Genomic DNA, 20,729 nt, shown 5'->3' with positions numbered 1-20,729 from the left:
TTCTGCAGTCATAGCCAGAGGATCTGAAAGAACTGATATTACCTGCCAGCATGTCCAGCATTCCTGATGATATTTTAAGAAGTGAATCTAATGTTTTGTCTTTGGAACTGGTACTTCAAATGCTCCTTAGTGGGAGACTGAATATTACAACACCATGTTATCAGTAGTTGTGCAGCAGTCAGTCATCACCTACCCACATGATGGGAAAGGAACTCAGCAGATCTCCTTCACAATTATCAACTCTGATACACCAGTGTTTAATCGTCTCATTTACTAAAACACTCAAGTGAGATCAGCATTGACCCTACAAATAAGTTTTAACCTAAACATACACGTCAAGTTAATTTAAAGGGTCTGTATGATCTTAGCCAAGACCTCTGGTAATTTAGCAAGACACAAACTGTGAACAACAGTATCCTGGTAAACCAGTAAAAGCAGACATGATCTTCTGCAATCACACATCATATGAGAAATAAGTTGTTGTCCATGACAAAGCCTCGACAAAAACTTTTCACAGCTGTAGGAAGGCTGAATGAACCAACAATCACAATGGTGACAGTGAAGGATAGTATAAATGTTGTTCAAGAAAAAAAGACAAAGTGAATTTTTGCAGAAAACATTGGGCTGTGTTCTTTCTAAGATCCAGACAGCAATCCAAGAACACAGTCAGACTGCAGAGGCAGAGGTATGGCACAGTCCAACACAGTCGTCATGCAAACAAAGGCAGTACATAAAATACACATTGGAAGGCGAATGAAAAATAACTGAAAAAAGTGCCTGTTTTTGCGTTGCTGGTAAAGCACTACTGACTTCCTCAGGCACGTTCTCATTCTACACATTCCTGCACAATACAGGATGAGACAGTCTGGAAACAAATATGCTATTTAGCTACATACTTCACGCCATCAGAAGTACAAACACTTTCATATATAAATCCCTTGAAGGACACACTACCTTCAATATCCTCAGAAGAGGACTGGAAATAGTGTCTCAAACCTTGGTTAAGGTGCTTTTTATTCAAAATAAGCATAAAGACACTTAAACAGTCATTCCAGTTTTACACAAAGACTGTCAAATGTTCATGGAATCTTGTGCAAACAAACTTTATTAGAGACTCAGTTTGATATTTTAAAATCAGAAACTAAATTGCCAATTTCAGGAATTATTAAAGCGATATTCATGCATTCATACATGATTTAATTTATCAACAGTTCACCAGAAAGGGACATCTATTCTTATACAGCTGTGACATAGATGCTTACTTACAAATGCGAGGACCAAAGGCTTAATCTGCTCTTTAAGGGAGGCCCAGAGGAAACCTCCATTTCTACCTTTACGTTGGAAGCCAAATAAAGTTAGTTTGTAGCCAGCAGGATCCTAAGTGAACATGCTGCAGAACTGCTGGGGGAGCAGGGGGAAGGCATGGAGTAATACTCAAGGAAAACAGACTGGTTGAGCTGGAAATCATGCACTTCAGCAGCAGAGAACTGAAGTCAGAAAGGTAGAGAGAGGGACACTAAGCGGCAGAAGGCACAAACACACCAGTACCATCCTGAGGAACAGCCGACAAAACACAATGATTACCTGAGTTCTCATCTAAGATGGTTAGTTACAACTTCACAAGGTCAAGCAAAAGCTTAATTAATTCCAAAGGCCAGATATGTCTGATTTACAGGAAACATATCCAGTGTCTTGCAATGTAAGAAAAATGCTAAGCTAAACTATCAGGCAAAGTAGGGCACACCTTTGCTACTAAAAGGATTCACATGCAAAGTAGCACTGTATTACCTAGACCACCAGAAAAAAAGGATCATGCTGGAATTTAAAAAAAAAAAAATGTGGAAAGTTAGAAACTACATTAAGCTACAACGTAAATGATGATAAATAAAGAACTGTAAAATGGCTAAAAATCTTCCATATTTTTTTTTTTTTGGAAGCTTGCAAATAATTCAAAGCAGCAAGCCCCCTAAACTGAAATCTTGGTTGACAGGCTAAGAAAATGCTAAGGAAGTTTTCAGACATACAAACTGGGCTTGAAAGAAGGTTCCCCCAGAGGAGCAAGCTTGTGTACTTTGTTGCAACAGCAAACACACACTAATCTGGTGGTCAGGAGAAGTAGTTCAGTTTACCTGAGAAAAACAGTGTCAGTGTTCATGGGGTCTGTCGTACAAAGTCTCCTGTGAAACAGGAAAACTATAAGACCGTCGTTCCTAATAAAATGACATTAGTTCTTGAACCACCTGTTTCAAACCAGTTTGCTACAGCAGCTTGAATTTGCCAAGAACATCAAGATAAATCCAGTCAACTTTGCAACAGAGAGGTTCAGGATACAAGGCCCATACTGTAATCAAGTACTGGAAACAGTTCTGCCAAGATCAGGCAAAGTACATTAAAAACCTCTTGCTAGAACTCAAGCACCTCATCACTTTACATTCAAAGCCTCACATGAATATTGCCATCACAGTGATGTGCTATAATGCAATGGCTTGCAAAAACATAAAGGAAGTCTCACTTGGTTTTTAGCTTCAGGATGGCCAGAGATGCCAGCAAAGCAGAGATGCCAGCTTCATTCTTCACAGATAAGAGGAAAAATTTGTTTAAGTGAGGAGAATCAACTACATCCACAAATAAAGATGCCACTCTCCAGTATCACTGCAGTGGCAAAACTCACCCTAATCCAGCACCCGGTCTCCAGAAATAGAGTTAGTAACCTTTCAATACAGGGTAAGAAACCGAGAGATGAAAGCAAAACACGAAAACCTCCTGTTTTTCGTACTGTATCTATGAAGGACAGAGACAAAGAAGAATTTAAGACTATGGAGTGGCTGCTGATAGCTCTACAAAGTCTTCGGCTGATCTTAAGAGAGAGCCATTCTTTTTGGCAGTGTATCCAATTTGGGACTTTCAGAGTTTATAGAAGTAACTCACAGAATCTGTTTTCCAGAAGGACCAAGTGCTTTCAGACTGTTGATAGCAGATTGTTATTACAAAGTGATAGATTCACCATATAGAAGTGTGTTAAAATCAGGTTGGTATAACAAAAGCTAGCCTTTTCTGATCATTTTGAAGGATGTAAAACTCTGAAGCTGAGTACTGGTAACCTAAGGAATAGCTAAAAGGAAGCTCTGTTGCACCTCTTGCAAAGGAATGGTATGCTGTTTCCACATAGCAGAAGATCCCTGCCTACAATTTACCAGTACTTGCTATGTTTCAGTACATTTTTAAAAGCACATGTGTATGCACATTTGGTCAAACACTACTTTCATTCAAGTATACATGCAAGACTTCCAAGGAATTCCTTACATACTGCAGTAGTTGCACATGTAATCTCATAGATACAGCTTCCTTAAAAAAAAAAATCCAATCACATAGAAGTATAGAATGGGTAAAAAAAAAAGCCACACTTTATTAAAAATGTTACTATTCTATTAAACAACTTTAAGTTTCGATACACACAGACATACACAAGTCAGTTCCTCACTTCTCAGCTTTCAAAGTCCACATGGGAGAAGATGGCTCTCCAAGCCAAAGTCCACAAATCCTTGAGCCACAGGGGTATGTAGGTTTTTAATGTGGATATGCAGTAGTATTACTACAAAACATAGAAAGAAAACACACTTTGTTAATCCTTGCCTCCATTTGCTCCCCTCTGGCTCCCATTACATCAAAATATATTACAATTTCTGAGATACACTAACCAAGTCAGAAAAACATTCTGAGCAACACACAGGATCAATCAATAAGCCCATTCACCCAAATATTATGCTCAACATTGTAAGCTTTCCTAAATCAAGCTTGTTCTAATTACAAAGCTAACTAAAAACACGAAATCAAGCAGCCTGTGAAAAACAGCTGCAGAGGCTGACAGCCAGGGGGGCTGCACAGTCAAGTCATTGCAATGTTTCCAAATGTCGGTGTTATTTCAGGCAGCAAGGCAAGCACAGCTCTGATGCTCCCCACGCACACCCCCTCACCCCAGCGCTGCAGGGCCCGGGCACGAGAGACACCAACAGACACTGCACGTGCGGCCGCCCTCGTGCCGTGGGGAGTCATGCTTTCCCAGAATAGCTCAGCTTCGCTCTTGTGTGGTTTTCCTCACCACAACCTCAAAATATGCACTATGGCTGAATCTGTACAGAGTTTGCTAGGACAATCTCAAGTTGTTTCAGAGATAAGCACAATGTGAAGTGTGGGAAGGTTGCTATTGTGTGGCAGGTAGCACCTCAAACTCCTATTTCTTCTCTCCTCTTTCCCCAAAGTTATTTGCAACCCCCTTCAAGATGTTCTTTTGATACTCATTGAGGTACTGGTTTTTACACAGCATGAAGAGAGCTATTTTTAATTTACTAATTCATTTTAGTAAGGGCATATGGACTATTTCCCATAGTTCCTGTAACATTTCCTTTTCCTTGTCATTATTACTGCCTGACAGTGACAGTGTGTACACTTGTTATGTATACTAATGTAAACATTAATTTGCAGAAAGTGATGAAAAATACAAGTCTAAATTCTCCAGCCATACAATTATTAGAACAGTAATGATTAAGAAACCAAAAAAATTCAAAACACATTTTTTTCAGATATAGGCTCAACAATGAATTTCAGAATGACCAGGAAAACTACTTCATAAGAAGAATTTATGGGTCACTTAGAGAGACTGAAAGGTGTCACACTATGAATTAACAAAAAAAATTGTGCCCTTACTCTCAAGTCAATTTAAAGACATTTAAGTCATGAATTATTTGAATCAAAACAAATTTTAAAGGTGAAATAAGTTTCTAGGCTAAATCAGCATTATTTTTTATGTCTCCAATTCAGCATCCACAGTAAAATGTGTATCGTAGTCCAAAGACAGACAAGGCACAGTTTTCAGGGATCTCCAAAGTGCTACTTGTGAGGGAAAATACATTGTTAATTAGTCCACATCTAATGCCCAATCTAGTATAGTACCCAGCTCAGCACTGGGAGTGTGGCACATGCTTAAGGAGTTACACAGCAGGCCTACTTTTATCCACTAGTTACATCATTTTGAAAATGGTTTATTTCTCACAGTCAATGATTTATTTAAGAATTTTTTGTGCATAACAAATCAACTGAGTTTCCTTTCTCTATGAAAAGCTACTAACTAGCATTATTTCCCTCACCAACACATGTTCCTGAAAAAAACATAAAAGCGATTATCACCATTTCCTCAGCAGAGAAGTCTATCAGGGATTTTTACAGCTTTGACAGATAAAAACAACTTGATGTAATGAAACTTGACCTGCTAAAAAAGTGACATGAAGCTAAAATATAGAAGTTCATAGAAGGAAGTTGCAGAAGGAGGACAGCATTGTTTGCATCATCCTTTCCTGTGCTAGAGAGAGACTATTCCCTGCAGAGCCACTTAGAAGGCCTAATTTTAAGTCTCTTGGCAATAGAGCTTCTGTCCATTGCCTTAAAACAGATTTGCAAAACAGACTTTCACCCAATCCAATGTAAAAACAATCTAATACTTATTTTTTCATGTAATATTCTGCTTATTTTACACTGAAAATGACAAACAATATATTGCCACTTTCACGTTAACAGAAGGTGTTTAATGGCCCAGAGACTAGCACAAGGGCTCTTGTTTTTGGCATCCATAAAAGCTGTGTAACAAACACATTGCTAGCAGAGATAGGCATTTAGTTTCTGTATCACAGAAAACGCAAACTATTCCCCCACCCAAGTACTGCCAGGCAGAGGCAGCACTGACCCTGAACGTTTTCAGGGATGACAATTACTGGTTGTTCAAAGTGTGGTTTCCAAAGTGCCAAGTGAGTCGTGTGCCCATTGATCCAATTACCTAACATGTAAAACATTAAGACTCAAGATACCAGCAGGTCCCAGAGTTAGTCCTGAACCTACAGGTACAATATACAGAGTATGTGAGGTGTGGAAGAAGCTACTTCTGCTGTAGTTTACATTCAGAAAAGGAAACCCAAAGCACCTAATTCGCATTTAAATAACCTTTACACATTTCTTTTCCTGGACTTTATGGATCTAGAAACTATGAATAAATACTGCATAGAAACACTCTGGCAGTGAGGTTCACAGCAAGTACCTTCTTTCTGGAAGAGGCTAACTCAGTCTTGCCAGGTATGAAAAACTATCGTCTGCTAGAACTTGCCAGCTTACTTACTCTATGTGGAACCCGTGACACCGACTGCTGAACTTCCTTAAACTGGTTTTCATCCTTAAAACCAACTATGATAAGTGGTCTGTTATTCCATATGCTGACAGTCAATATGTAAACGAAGTCCTTTTGCAAGGATGCCACTAGTCATATGCAGAACATTTCACTTGTGGTTTGTCCTACCATGCTGCTGCCTCAAAATTTTCCAAAGAGATAAAATAGTTCAAGAACTGCATCCTGTAGCTTGCAAGACATCTATCAAGTGTTTCTCTCTAAGCATTCTACTCAATTTCTGTAAATTAATCCAGGCAAAATTTCACTGAGAAAACTCAAGAGAAGATGATAAAAAAGAACTAAGGAGGAAAAAAACCCAACCAAAATCTGAGAAGCAGAATTCTTCTTAAAGAAAAAAATAAATTAAAAATAAGCTTCCTTTCCAGTTGCTCTTTTAAATCAGGGCTCATCTATTTAAATTATTGACAAATTAATAGAAATTAATCAGTCTTGAATCCTCTGTCAGCTCTCTACAGTGTCTGTCAACTGCTCCTTTAGTAACTGGCTCACAAAAGGCAAAAGCAGGAGAACTTTCTTCACGTCATCCAAGGGAAAGTTTCTTCAGAGATGAAATCCAAGAGCTCATTTTGAATGAAAGATCCTTATTCTACAACTTTATGTGAAAGGTGATTTCAGTGCATCAAAACATGACCAAAATATTTGAAGCCATTTTGTCAAGTTCAAGAAATATATGGGGATTTCAACTATGTCAAGTTTAACCTGACTCAGATGATAGAAGGCTGCAAACACATTAATTTACCTTGAAATAGATCACAAAAGGTCAAAATAACTGCCAGATTCAGTTATTCAAGTCTTCAAGTTAAGCTCAAGCAAGTGAACCTTGTCATTTCTGTGCAAGAAAAGTAAGAAGATGATGTCCCCTTCCTCACAGAGTTTGTCTCCATTTCAACCTCCTCTATCAAACGCAAATATTCTTACCTGCCAACTCCAAAATGTGAGGAGGATTTACTGAGGCACAGCAGGGAGGAAATACAAGCGACAGGGCAGAGATTAAAGAGCAAAGTGCTTCAGGGTAGGTGCAGCTGAGCATCTGCAGGGGTCAGATTTGTCGTGGGGGGCATTGCCCATTTGCTGCAGTAGGTCACAGCAAGGGCTGAGACACAAGCATAGCAGTCAGCATCAGACCTGCTTCAGAATGCTGCCAACTACCTTGTTACCAAGAAAGCAGAAGAAACCTGTAAACCCCACCTGCCTAGAAAATGGTAAAAGAACATTTCTGGTTTTGGCACCACATCACATTCTTGTACTCCAAAATCATGCCAGATTAGTAAGAAGACAAGAGACCACAAGTATAAGCATGATAGCTATCAGTTTACAATCTACCTAAAATCTCAGGGTTCAAGATGAAAATACCCAGACCAAGCAATTTCAGGTACACTACACACTGAGCTCAGCAAACATATTGGAAGGAAACAGTCAGCCACACAGATTTTAATTGCAAAAACCTATATTTTCTTATAGAAAGACATGTAGCAGAATCAAAGTTTGGGACACTAGGCTCTCAAACAGTATGAAAGGTTTAAAAGACAATGTGTTCCAAATAAATGGTTGTTTGTGAGAATATATTGGAAAATTGATTTTTCTCAATTCAAAGAATTTATTTGACCTAATTTTATTACCTCAGTGTATGCAATACTAAACCACCAACTTTAAAGCAGAAAATGACAAATTCCTTTTTTAAAAAAGTTTTCAATTATATAGTAAATGATGACAAACTCAAAATCTCCCACGTTGCTTTTATATGCACTCACCTACAAGTAGACACTTAGACTTGCAAGTCGGAACACTACTAAGCTACAACTTTTTTCCTGGCTCTCACAGTTAATGCACAGCTCCACAACCTGTCCTGTGAAGCCACTAGCTAACAATGTACAGAAATATCAAATTCTTTTGACAATTTCCCTATAGATATATTCTCTTTGAAGTGTTTTCCCTGCTTGTCTGGTTTGCACTACATTCTACATATTGCAGCAAAGTAGTTCTCAAGTCTGCTCCGAACAAACTTATCAGCAGCACTGCAGTAACTGAAGCTTTTCTGCCTGCAAATTCAGTCTGCTGGTACAGAGCACCTGAGATGTCTTGGATCATACTCATTAAATACAGCAAATCAAGGAACAGCCTTGTTATGTGGCAATAACAATTGCCTCCATTCACAGAGAAGTTTTCTTTCTAATCCTCCCTGAACCTTTGGTAGTGTTAACTGATGTACTACAACAGACACTTAAAAAAGGTTCTGAAACAGTGAAGCAGCATGAACTAAACTAGACCAAGCATTTTGCATAATCTGTGTTTGTGTATGACAACTTGATTAAAAGATCAAATACGCTTCCATAAAACTTAGATAATTCCACACAATGGTGGGTCCATGATGACTGAAGAGGAAATTCAAATTTGTTTCTTCAGTCTGTGTCCTATACTCTGTTTCTTAGGGAACAGAAAGCTGAAAACATGCTTGAAGACACATTGAAAAGTCTTCAAAAGTCTTTAACTACTTGTAAGTAACCCATTAATTTTTGTTGCTCAAACTGAGCCGCAAGGTCAGAACATCTGCCTTCTGTAACATCAGTTCAGCCAGTTTAATGTGCATATGCACATAAAAAAAATCAGATCCAGGTCAGCTGGCATTTAACATGCAGAAAGATATATGAGTACTTCCCTTATGATGGTGGTTATGCAACTTTCATTTTGTATATATATATCACTCTTAATAGAAGCATACCCTAAGAGCGGAAGAAAAGAGTCTTCTTAAATAGAACGAACACACCTGATCCTCAAAAGCCCTCTCATTATTTGTGGCAGAGTGCATCTATCCATTCACTAGGATAAGCACAACTGATCAGTCAAAACAAGAAGGAAACAGAAAACAGGCACAGAATCACACAATCCAAAGAACTGGAATTAGTTAAACAGCTATTCTTCCTTAAAGTGATTAAGACTCATTACTCAAGAGGAGAAAGCCCATGTCAATTTGAAGAACAATTGTGGGACTACCATAAAGAAGTTTAAAGCTATCTTAGGAGCCTGCAAGTGAACCACTCCAGTAGTTACAGTCTTTGCACTAAAAACGTCACTCACCTTATATATGACAACATCTGAACAGACCGCAGAGACCACATGAGACAATAAAAGAAAATTCTGTCCAGCTAAAACCTAGAAGGATCTGAAAGTGTGACTCAGGCTTGCTTGATTATGCAGACTATCCTAATCCTTCAGCATATTCCACAGTGAACAAGGAATACTTTTCAGTAGCTCAGTGTTGTCAAAAGAAGTGTTCTGAAAATCCAACATGAGCCATCTCATTTCAGAATGGTTTAGGAAAGGAAGCAGAAAAATGTTTGGGTGAGGCCTAACAGTAATTATGTATTACTGGCTGCTTCACACAGGTACATGTACCTATTTTTTTAATCTGAAAAACTCCCCCAGCAGCTCTCATGTAAGTGACAAAAGCTTGAAGCAGTAGATTTATCTGTCTTGTCAGCATATGCTTAATTCCCAGGGAGGAAGACATTTCCAAACTGTTACAGAAAGGGTTATGACCTCTTTTAGAAAGCTCATCACTTCATGCATAGGTGTTTGATTCCAGAGCAAGATATTTGTAGAAACTTCTATCAGTTATAGCTTTACTTAGCAAAACAACTTTATATAGCACTGTAAGAAACGTGACTGCACATGCCCACATATGCAGCAAACTACCATCCAGCTACAGCAGTGAAACACCAAAAAGACCACCTTGTTGTAGCTTCTTCATGTATTTGCAGTAAGCATCAGTACTTATATAGGTTACCCAAGCAGTGACACCTATACTGCTGCATTTACCCTGTGACTGTATTGACTAGAGCATCACAGGTAGGTCCAGACACTGCAGCAACATCCTTAAATTCAGGATACTAATGAACAATACCAATTACTTCCAAATCAGCAGAAGATCAAACTTGATGACAACTTCACTCTAAGAACGAATGCTTTCTAAAACCTAAACATACAGGTAAAAAGAATTTTCTGACTAGAAAACAGTTTCATATGCCATCTTACATTGGACACTAAAAAAAATCAGAGACAGTGGCATTTATATCAACAGAACTATATGCCCTGACTTTCAGTGAACTAGCACAACAGCTACCACTAGGCAAGCTGAAGTACTCGAGTTTTTCAGTCACCTTTACATTCCCTCAGCATCCCCTTACAACTTACTACAGGACAGTGTGTTGAGACTTGACTTACTAAATTATGATTTACAGTAAAGCACTAAAAAATTCACTGGAAGTTTTAACAAATTTAAGCCAAAATGATACCTTTATGACCTTGGAAAGAGAGTAGTTTTTAACAGGTATCTGCATTATGTACACAAACCATTTTAGGAAAGCCTAAGCAAGACAAGGGAGGGTAACACAGAAGCATAATCTTAAAGGTTTCTTTACCCAACATCATTATGCTGAGAAACCTACTTTATAGTACACAACTCCCACTCCCGCTTATCAAAACCTTTTCACATGGCTACATCTCTCACTTTATCTGACATACTCTGCACAAACTAATAACCTTGCATGAAATATACCTTAATAAAAGAGATATAGATTAGAAGAAGAATGCTTGTGTTAGATTAGACTTTGCTCTGATTGGAAAATCATTTGTCAGCATGAGACTTGAGGAAGCTTTCTCCTAACTGATCCTGTACAAATATCCATTTTACATTTGTGATTGGAATACTAAAGTTGCTCCCTTATTTTTGCATTACAGCCATTTACTACACACTTACTGAAGAAACAATCCCTGAAGAAACAGGTTCTTAAACACATTAACTCATTCCCTATATTCTTATGACTAATGAACAATCACCTCAAAAGAGTTTACAGCTCTCTAATCTAATCTTCGAGTAGTTTGTTCAAACAAAACAAAAGAGAGGGAGGAGTGGGAAGCTACTCACAATAAATTTGTATACTTGATAAGACAGTAAGTAACTTAAGGAACATGTTTTCATCAATTTTTGAGTTACCAGGAAACCACCCTTATGGCTGAAGCCCAAACTTGCTTCAAGCTGAGGGAATATTCAGATGACATAATGGCTACATGTATCTTGTTTATTATGATTTTAGACTACTATGTGGATAGGTAACATTTTGGTTTGGCCTGGTAAGCTGTTATTATGGAAGACTAATAGTTTTAGGAGTACTTATTCCAGAATTGAGCACTATTGTTCTCAGAAGTTAAGTATGAACACCTATAAAATTAATCTGCAAGGCCTTTACCACTTTTATCTGTAATATCTGCACTGTGCACAAGAGCAAACCTTTTTCAAAATCAGAGCTGTATATATATAAGCATTTATGAAATTCACATGCAATTGCATTTATTTATAAGCATGTCTGTAAAGTTTAAGTTTTCAACTCACTTATTTCATTAGAAACCTGGTCCAGTTTTTCTTTCGACCGACTGATTAGAACCACCTTCATTCCACGTTTTGCTAACTGCAACAAAACAAAACAGGAGTCATTAGAATAGTCATAAATCACTTCCAAGTTAGTATCCTAACTTAAGGAATTGCAAAATTCATCAAACATCACGGCAATATATGACCAGCAAGTCTGAAAACATACATTTTAGAAGAGACATGAAGGGGAAAACCAGGACAAATACTTCCATGCTATTTCTCACTCAATTCCCTTCACACCAAATTTATTATCTTCTCAGTCATCTAATACAGGTGGATAGGCACATTTATGAAATAGAAAACCAACTGCAGATATTTCACAGAACTTTTACAACACCTCTGCAAGTCAGAGCAAAGACATTATTATCATAATGGAGTTTAACATGCCAAGTTAAGATATCCATGGTCACTTGAACACCTGTGTTGCAACTCAATACTTCCTTCCTTCAGTAAGACTCCACTCTTACTTTGTACTAACCATAGGTATAAAGGTTAAATTACTCCTGCAGCTCTTTTAGGGAAGCTATTTGTGGAACTTAAGCTGTGGTCAGAGTACCCTGGTCATCAAATCAGAACTACTGCCACAAGTTTAAAAATGGGATCTAACAAATCAATTGAAAAGTGTCTCCAGAAATACAGTACATATCTGAATTAATCTGAAATGAAAACAAGGTGACCACTGTAAGTCCCCGTTCCAGTGAAAAGTAGAAAAAAATATATCCAGAATCCATAGTGATCTTCCTTTCAGACACATAAAACCAGGTGTGTTCTCACTGCTCCAATAAAACTCCTTCACTGCCTTAGGAAGCAGTTGAGAATGGCTCTCCAATGGAAGGCAAAACAAAAAAAAACCCAAACAAATTAAAAAAAAAACAAAACAAAGAAAATCAAACAAAACCAAAACAAATGAAAAAACAACCAAACAAAGAAACACCCAACCACCACCACCACCAACAAAAAAATATCACGCAAGGACCCAGAAACCTCACAACATCACAGCATAGGACAGCAACAACCTGAAGTGACTTAATCTCCTCTACCTTTCTAGCAGAAGTATCCCAAGCAGTAGTGACTCTTCCAGAGAGATGTATGAGAAAGTTCATCAGTGAACTCCATACTTCACTTTGACGTGTGACCTCTAAGCAGTAGAAATCTCATACTACATCTCATGAACATAGAGTGAGGTGTGGTGAAACCAAAGATACAACAGGAACCACTAACAAACAGTTGCCAAGATCAGTTTTACTGATAAAAGCTTTCTGTCGAGGAAATGATATGGTGTTACAAGGATGACTGTCTAAAAATGGATGAATGCATCCACCTGCAGGTAAACATCTGCCTCACTGGAACAAATTTTTCATAAAGCCAACAGTAGGCTTGGAAGGCACTGGGGAGAAGGGCATAACAGTACTCTCATTCCACAGGATCAAGGCAGTGATGGCCTTGATTACTTAATCTGTGAGGACAATCTGACAGTATTCTACTCAGAATCCAAAATAACTGTGGTCCCATGAGGCTGAAAAGCCCCAGAGATCTTCCGTATGGGTGCAAGCTCCAGACTGCTGACACGCAGTTTGCTCTTTGAGCAGTCATGACCTCTGGGCTCTCAGATTGCTTTAGTAGCTACTTCAACTTTATGAAAAAGTATCCAGCTGTACTTATCTCAAAAGCCAAGGAAGTAAAGTGATACCAATCCATCCAGTCAGTGGAACCTCACCACGTTCAGAGAACTTCCACCACAAGAGAGAGTTTGAGAGAAACCACTGCCATGTTCACACTAAAAGGATGCACTCTGAGAAGTACATCTGAAATCTGGAAATGGAAACCCATTTGCAAGCGGAGTTCTAAGTACAGAGCACATAAAATGGTCAGGGTAAGACCCTGTAACTAGCAACAAATACCACTATGAAAAGTAATCAAACTTGGAAAAGATACAGCACTCAACAGCAAGTTCAGCTAAGGAGTTTGACGCAACCAGATCAGTTTCTGTTGAGCACTTTGACTTCACTGGTAGAGACCTAACTGGTTGAAAGGAAACACAATTATCCAAAGAGCGATAATGATCCCTGAGATTTCAGTTATTAATTACATTTTTATATAAGAATCAAGGAAGACCCATTTGCTTTGTAGATAATCTGCCATTATATTTGTTTCTTTGGCCAATGTCCTTAGGGTGCTGAAAAAGCTGAATGAGAAGACCTTTAAACTAAACATAAAAACTCATGCAGAGCAGCAAATGTTGGGAAGATACTCCCGTAGCCTAAGGATTGATGCAAGCAAGAGTCACCATTGTATGGAGCCAGTGAACGTAGGTGTTTGAATTCCCTTAATGCCATTTTAGTGACTACCACATTGCCACTTTGGTAGCAAAACATAGCTGCTGCTAAAGCCCTTTCTCTCCAGGGTGGAAAAGAATGACATTAACAGCCCCAAAGCAAAGTTAAAGCTCTTGTTAGAGTAGGCATAGCAAGACAATCTAAAAATGTGATACTAAACGATGTGCACAGCAGAGTACTACAGAGTGCAATGGGATCACAACCTCTAGTTTATCACTAGCATACATCTAAGATTAATTTTAACTAATGATTTTCAAAAGCAAACAGCAGACAATGATAGAGTGGCAACAAATAGTGACTTCTGACCATATCCTTATAAAATGAAACCTTTCACGAAGGGGTGGTCTGGTGATAAGGACATCAGCACTGAGAAAAGAATAAAGATCTTAATACTGCAAGAGTGTAAAAACAATTCTTTGCTTGAAAAAGGAAAGTAACCTACAGAGTAGAGTATAACCCAAGAATCCCCAAATCATAATGCTCTTCCATCACTTTCTGGTGAGACCATATCAAACTTTCAAAGAGGCAATTCTCCATGCACAGTTACAATTCTCACAAATTCTCAAAAATTCCTCCAAGGAGAAGGAAGCTGTCTGCATGATTATAATCACAGCCATCAGGGCCCAAGCACCTATATGTCAGTGGCATTTATAGTAACCAGAAGGGAATTTCCAGTAGAAAGTCAAGACTGCTGGCAGTCTTCTGAAGATACCTCTAGAGTTAAAGACTGAGAAGTCTTTTCAGGTATTCCACATTTCATCCTGCATCCACACTTAACTTCATCAAGTATTTTTCATCCATCTAAGCTGTCAAAGGATGGATTTGTGTTTTATTCTAAATAAATACATAAGTAACAATAGTAAATACAACTCATGAAAAGTGTGTTTGATTCTATAGCTCAAGAATGAGTATTTGCATCCACTGTTTCCCATCAGTATCTCATGCTTGTGATAGCTTTCCTAATGGGGCTTTAAATGCAGGGGTCTGCCAGCAGCACACATTATGTTCGAAAGCAGTCTCGTTCTTAGAGACATCAGGAGAACATAAGCAAGCTGTAATTTTATTCACCTGCTAACTTAACATACAGATCTTGAAATTAATCTCCCATGATGTTAAGGGGTGTCTCTCACACCAGAGGGCTTCCTCCTGACAGTGCCATGCTATGGGCACAGTGACCTCCTCCCAATTCCTCTAGGCAGTTAAATTTAAGTGTTGCATCATTTGCTTCAGTGCCATGTAACTGGAATATTTGGCAAGTATGAGCTGTCAGCAATATGCCAGTATCAGGCGCTAATGGGACAGACCAGGTTAATTCCTTTTCCAGCCAGTTCCCCTTTCACCCAACAGGACAAGGTACTACTTTCTGCAACGTAAGGAATTTGAGGGCTGGGGATGCAGGTGGCAGGGCACATAGGAATGATGGGAAATCTGAAGGGCAAGGACTACCCACGAAGAGGAATGCAACTTTCCCTGTGGGCCTCCCAAACAAAACAAAACAAAAAAAAAATCAAGAAAGAGAATGTCTCACAGCTGATCTCACACAAAGTCATGCTGGTATTTCAGAGAACACAGAAATGAGTACAGACAGGCTTACTTCGCTAATACTGAGTTGAAAGTTATTTTTGCTATAAATTGTTGTAGTCAGCACTATTTGTCATGATGTTCTCTGGGCTTATAGGCTAAATTGCCCTATACTAACAGGTACTTTCTGTCTTAAGCAATACAGTCCAGTGCCATATTTGGAGCCCACATATCCATCAAGAGCAAAAGTACAGTAAAAGAGATAAAGGTAAAACCCAGCTTCAGAGACTTCATGAATTAGGGGAAATAATTGGAACATACTGCTGGCAGCTAGAAATGCCATTTAGTCAGTACCCATAAATACCAAGGGTTGCAAACAGTTTTAACAACTAAAAAGTTAAAAATAAAACTTAAGGGCAAGGTAAGGGCTGAAAATATAATTCACAAATAGAAGAAATTAACTAAAAGGGATACAACTTTTGGCTGATTACCAGAGGAAGGTAAGGCCTCTTTTTCCATAGGTATCTGTTAAGATAAGGTGAGGTGATATGACCTGCTGCTTGACAGAGTTGAGACAGGATGACATCTTGCCAAGGATCAAGACAGACTTCAATTGGTAAGAATTCTTACCTCTTCTGCATACGCTTTTCCAATCCCATCAGTAGCTCCTGTGACCACTGGACAAAAAAAAAAAAAAAAAAAGAGAGACAAATCTACATTAATTGTTTCACAGTAACTGCAGTGGATGTGTTCATCAGTAAGCTGTTAAAGTACTCATTCCAGACAGAAATGTCGAAGTCTCTGCAATAAGTGTACAACTCTTATTAAATCCCTTGGAGAACTCTCACTTAAACCTTTCCATAAGCAAGAAAGGAGAGAAAGAGATGGAGTTAGGAACTCAATACATAGTTCAAGAATCGGGTTCAGCATCCCTTCTCATGCCAGTCCTCTACCCCAATACACTTCTTCAGAAACTTTGCAGACTAAGATTTCCAAGTCAGTTAACTAAAAAAAGCTCATTTATGATTATTAAACCAGCTGTCAACTTAGTTTTAAACATACAGTAAAATAAAAGGTATCAGATTTTAGGACATAGAAAACAAGTCTCTGTTAGTGTTTCTCCAGCAGATTTCAGATCCCTATGACCATTGTTCTCACTGGCAGCAAGTATGAGTGACTGATCCAGCCATCATTGGGCTTCTGCAGCTTAAACTTTTTCACCCGTGGGTGACTGGATCTGTGTCAAGCCTCAAGTCTTTCTAGGATTCTTTTCCACAAGCTGAGAAGCTCTGAGTGACTCAACACGCCATTAGTTTGACAGATTATTCCAGGGCTCTCACCACACTAATAGCTGATCATCTCAGTAAACAGCAATTCCTCCATCCAGAAACTGCTTTTCCAACTATTTTTTACACAAGTACCTTCAGCACCACTTCCTTTTTCTCTAAGCTTTTTCTTCTTACCAAATCAAATGCCTGCACCTCACATTATTTAGCTCTCCTGTCTCACCTCATTCACCTGTCTCTGTTCTCTCTCTCCAAGTAGCCACAAAATATATCAGATTTTTCTGTCTGTCCTCCTATCAGATCAGAAGAGCTTGGTTTGTGCTTCCACTGCTTATGCTGAATGTAGGTACGGCCAAATACTTGGGCTTGTTTAATGTTTCAGAAGAGCGAACTGATGAGTGTTGGTTCAACTCCTGGGCCAAGCTCTACCTGAGTGAAACTCAAAGCAGACAGAACTGTTGTCTAGCACTGGGGTTCAGCAATAACTTCCCTTCGAGGCACTGGAAGGAGACGTGTTTGCAGATAATTTGATTAGTTACTGCTTGCAGACTATCTATAACAGTTGGCATGCAAACAGCAGCCTGAATATTTCTGTTTGAGTAATAACAGCTAAGAAATGCTGTAACCATTTCAGTTTCTGTGCCTGCTAGCTACAAATAAGTGGATGAAATAACAAGTGATTAAACTACCAGTGAAGGTCCTATTTGAGCTTGAATGGCCAGGCAACAGTTCAATAACAGGCTAAGAAGGAAAGATCCAGGTATGTTCCTGATTTCGAGATTTACAGATGACTATAGATGAAGGTACATACATATGTTCATCCTATACATTTATCCCTTCCCTAGTTTCAAGGTTTATTTGCAAGATGCCGTAGCTCCAGTGTGATAAGGATATGCATGCACACTGAACATCGGGGATGCTCTGGCTAGTAAACAGAGCTCTAGCTGCTGCACTGTCAGCACCAGTGAACTGAGAAAACTAAGTGTCTGTGTCACATTGTTTTGCCACTTCCTATCCAGCCACCATTAGGGAAGTGTGAGTAACAGTTTTGTCACAGAAATAAATCCACATATATAAAGGTAAAGCAAGGGTCCAAGTGACCAATAAAAAGTAGACCTTAGGAAAGAAATTAAGAATACATTCTCAGGATTCCACTTCCTGCAACCAAACTTGTACCAGTATCGTTATCCATTCAGCCAGAAAGCACCACAGTGCTGCAGGACAGCACCATCCCTTTAGTTCAAGGACTAACAAGCTTCAGTTTCAGCCTTGCTGATTTTGGATTTCACATTATGCATTATCACACAAGTCATTATTCCTTCAGCAAAACAATGAAACGAATAGGAGCACAGTGAAAACACATACCAGGACCACTCCCCCTTAGGCTCACAACAGTAGCTGGACAAGTTCTAAGCTGACCCAACCTGGAAAACATTCAACTTCAGTGACTTGGTGAAAGGGGTTGTTTCCTTCACTATAGTTAGTGAGGCACCTAAAGGAGAGCCATTCTTTATAACATTTACAGATCATTTCTTCTCCTTCCAATTCACGAGTTATGGACTTAACGGTTTTATTCTCAGATAACAAGCTCAGCATTTTAAAATACTGTTTTCTGACATTGCAGGTTGTTCCACTTCTAGCAACTGCAGCCAAGAATGCAATACATGCTCCATGAGGCAGTGACTCCAAAAAGTACCTGTGGCCCTTTAAAGGCTTAGTAAAGTACAAGTAGTTTCAGTCAAGGATATTTACTCATTTATTGGATCCGTTGCTTAGGTAAATGGTAATAGAATCAGCTGGAGCACAGGACATAATCTGAAGATCAAGGATTTCTAACTGATGTGTGAGTGAGTAAAAGGATGTTTCTTTACCCTTTATAGGACCTACTTCAGACTAAAATAACCTGTAGTCCAGAGGTTAAAGTACCCTCCAGAACAGAAGAAATTTTAAAAAAATTACAAAATCCCACCAGGAAAAAAAAAGTGCTTGAGCTATCACCTACAGAAACAGACTCCTAGCTAATACACATTACTGTTTTGCTTCTGCTGCATGTAAAGGCATAGATCAGAATAAAGTATGAAACTAGTTTTTCTTAACAATAAGGGAACTCCTCACAAGACAACACTAATACCATAGTTTTTTTACTGGTTCCATGTGGAGAAGGATGCCGTCTTCTGCTCCATCCTACGACACCATCTTGAAGAACTAACAGAGTACAAGGACAGCTTTCCAATGTTTAACCTTTTTTCAGGCCACACTTCTCTTCCTAAGGCCCTTCAAGAGAAGCCATCTGGCTCAGCTCCCTCCCATTCTAAGCTAACAGATTTCCCATCAGCAGTTGCACTGGTGCAGAGGCCATTGAGGCACCAGTGAACTGCAACAGGAAACACACACTAACACAGACCTGTCCTGCTGCTGACCCACAGCACCCAGTTCAGTCAGGAAGCTCTGTTTACTGCCCATTTATGGGATCCTAGTGAGTAGTTTGGTGGGTCAGAAAGGCTGTCCTGACAGACATCTGCCAGAGCAGAAAGCAAAACTTAGACCCTATGTCATAAAAGTACAGAAAAGAGGTAGGGTAAAGGCAACTGATTGGATCAACATCACAGAAGTCAAGATTCAGCCACCTTATCTTCCTCCACATTTTGCATTACCTAAAGTTTGCACATTAGCAAGTCACTTACAATTTTCATGTTGATTACATTCATCTCTAGTTTCCATACTGGAGCCAAATGTTGCTGTTTTAACCACTCCAAAGCTGTGTCTGTTTAACTAAATTTCTACTATCAATTTGATGTGCTGAAACTAGTTTAACTCCAAGTGTCGATTAAGCTTTTGAATTCTGTTTCTTCTACAGCTGCCTTCCAACAAAAGTTACAAACTGACTGCAGTTGGCAGAGCTTAAAGAAGGCTAAAGTAAGTAGGATAGGCATAAGTTATGGTCTGTACAAGAAGCTGCACCAGCTCCTAAGTGTGATTATACACATTTATTCAGTAGTCAGACTAACTGTAGCTTCCCACTTCAGCCATCTGCTGTCTCCAGAAGAGAAGTAAGAAGAGTGCCCAGGCAGCTCATGTGTGAGCCCACCAAGTAAATGTTTGTCTGAATGGAAGTTTATACTGAAGCATCGTCTGATTTTTGACAAAGAAGTCAACACCCATCTTCACCTTTTCCTCTACAGCCCCAGAAGTCAGGGAACGGAAAACAAGGAAAGGTATGCAGTAATGTGACATTCTCTGAAAACAATTCACTCTTAGTAAACCAATACATGTACTTGCATTGAAGTGGAGATGTTCTACCCTGGGAAGTTACCACTAGTCAGACCTCAGCAGCTCTAGACACAAGCTATTTTGCAAAATAATTAGACAGCACCATCTCAAAATGTGCTTTTTTGGAACTAGTATATGTACAAGTAGAGAGTTGACACATACAAAACCATATCATCTTTCCTCAGTTCCAAAAAACCTGCCTAAAAGCTCCTGCTCTTAGTCAGAGTCCAGACAGCCTGGCCCTAGTGAGTCCAGCACACTAAAAGGAACAACTCTTGCTTTTCTGAATAATGACACTTTGGTTAAGACTGGCATAATCATTGTTATAATGGGTGACTGATGTACACATGGTTTCATCCTCTAGTCCCGGCTTTCATTTCAGTTTTGCATGAACAGTCTTACATTCCAACTGATCCTACACTGTTCAAAATGGTAGACAAGAAGTTGGAAAGCTGATAAAACATCTATAATCACTCACGCTAGCCAGTAGTGTACACCACATCAGTATAAGCAACTCTGAACCCACCAATGCTTTGGATACAGTGTTAGTGTGCAAAAACAAACTTTCAATGAAGTATCAAGGTCTCTAAACAATGAAAGCAGTATGGGGCATCATCTGCTCACACTGCTGGAGGAGGTTATGCCATATGAAGGCT

General features: G+C 39.0%; 1 protein-coding gene across 1 annotated transcript in view; it reads right to left on the bottom strand.

The window, feature by feature from the left end:
- The window catches only part of HSD17B12 (hydroxysteroid 17-beta dehydrogenase 12), an 85,624-nt gene that overhangs the window by 35,394 nt on the left and 29,501 nt on the right, over positions 1 to 20,729 (bottom strand). Inside the window, 2 exon segments of the mRNA XM_032690414.1 lie at positions 11,622 to 11,697; positions 16,148 to 16,194. Of these exon segments, the coding sequence (XP_032546305.1) occupies positions 11,622 to 11,697; positions 16,148 to 16,194 (123 nt within the window).

This window comes from Chiroxiphia lanceolata, chromosome 6 (genome assembly GCF_009829145.1).
Source record: "Chiroxiphia lanceolata isolate bChiLan1 chromosome 6, bChiLan1.pri, whole genome shotgun sequence".
NCBI classification, from domain to species: domain Eukaryota; kingdom Metazoa; phylum Chordata; class Aves; order Passeriformes; family Pipridae; genus Chiroxiphia; species Chiroxiphia lanceolata.
Note: the sequence above shows the minus strand (reverse complement) of the source record. Positions and strands in the feature narration are given on the sequence as shown.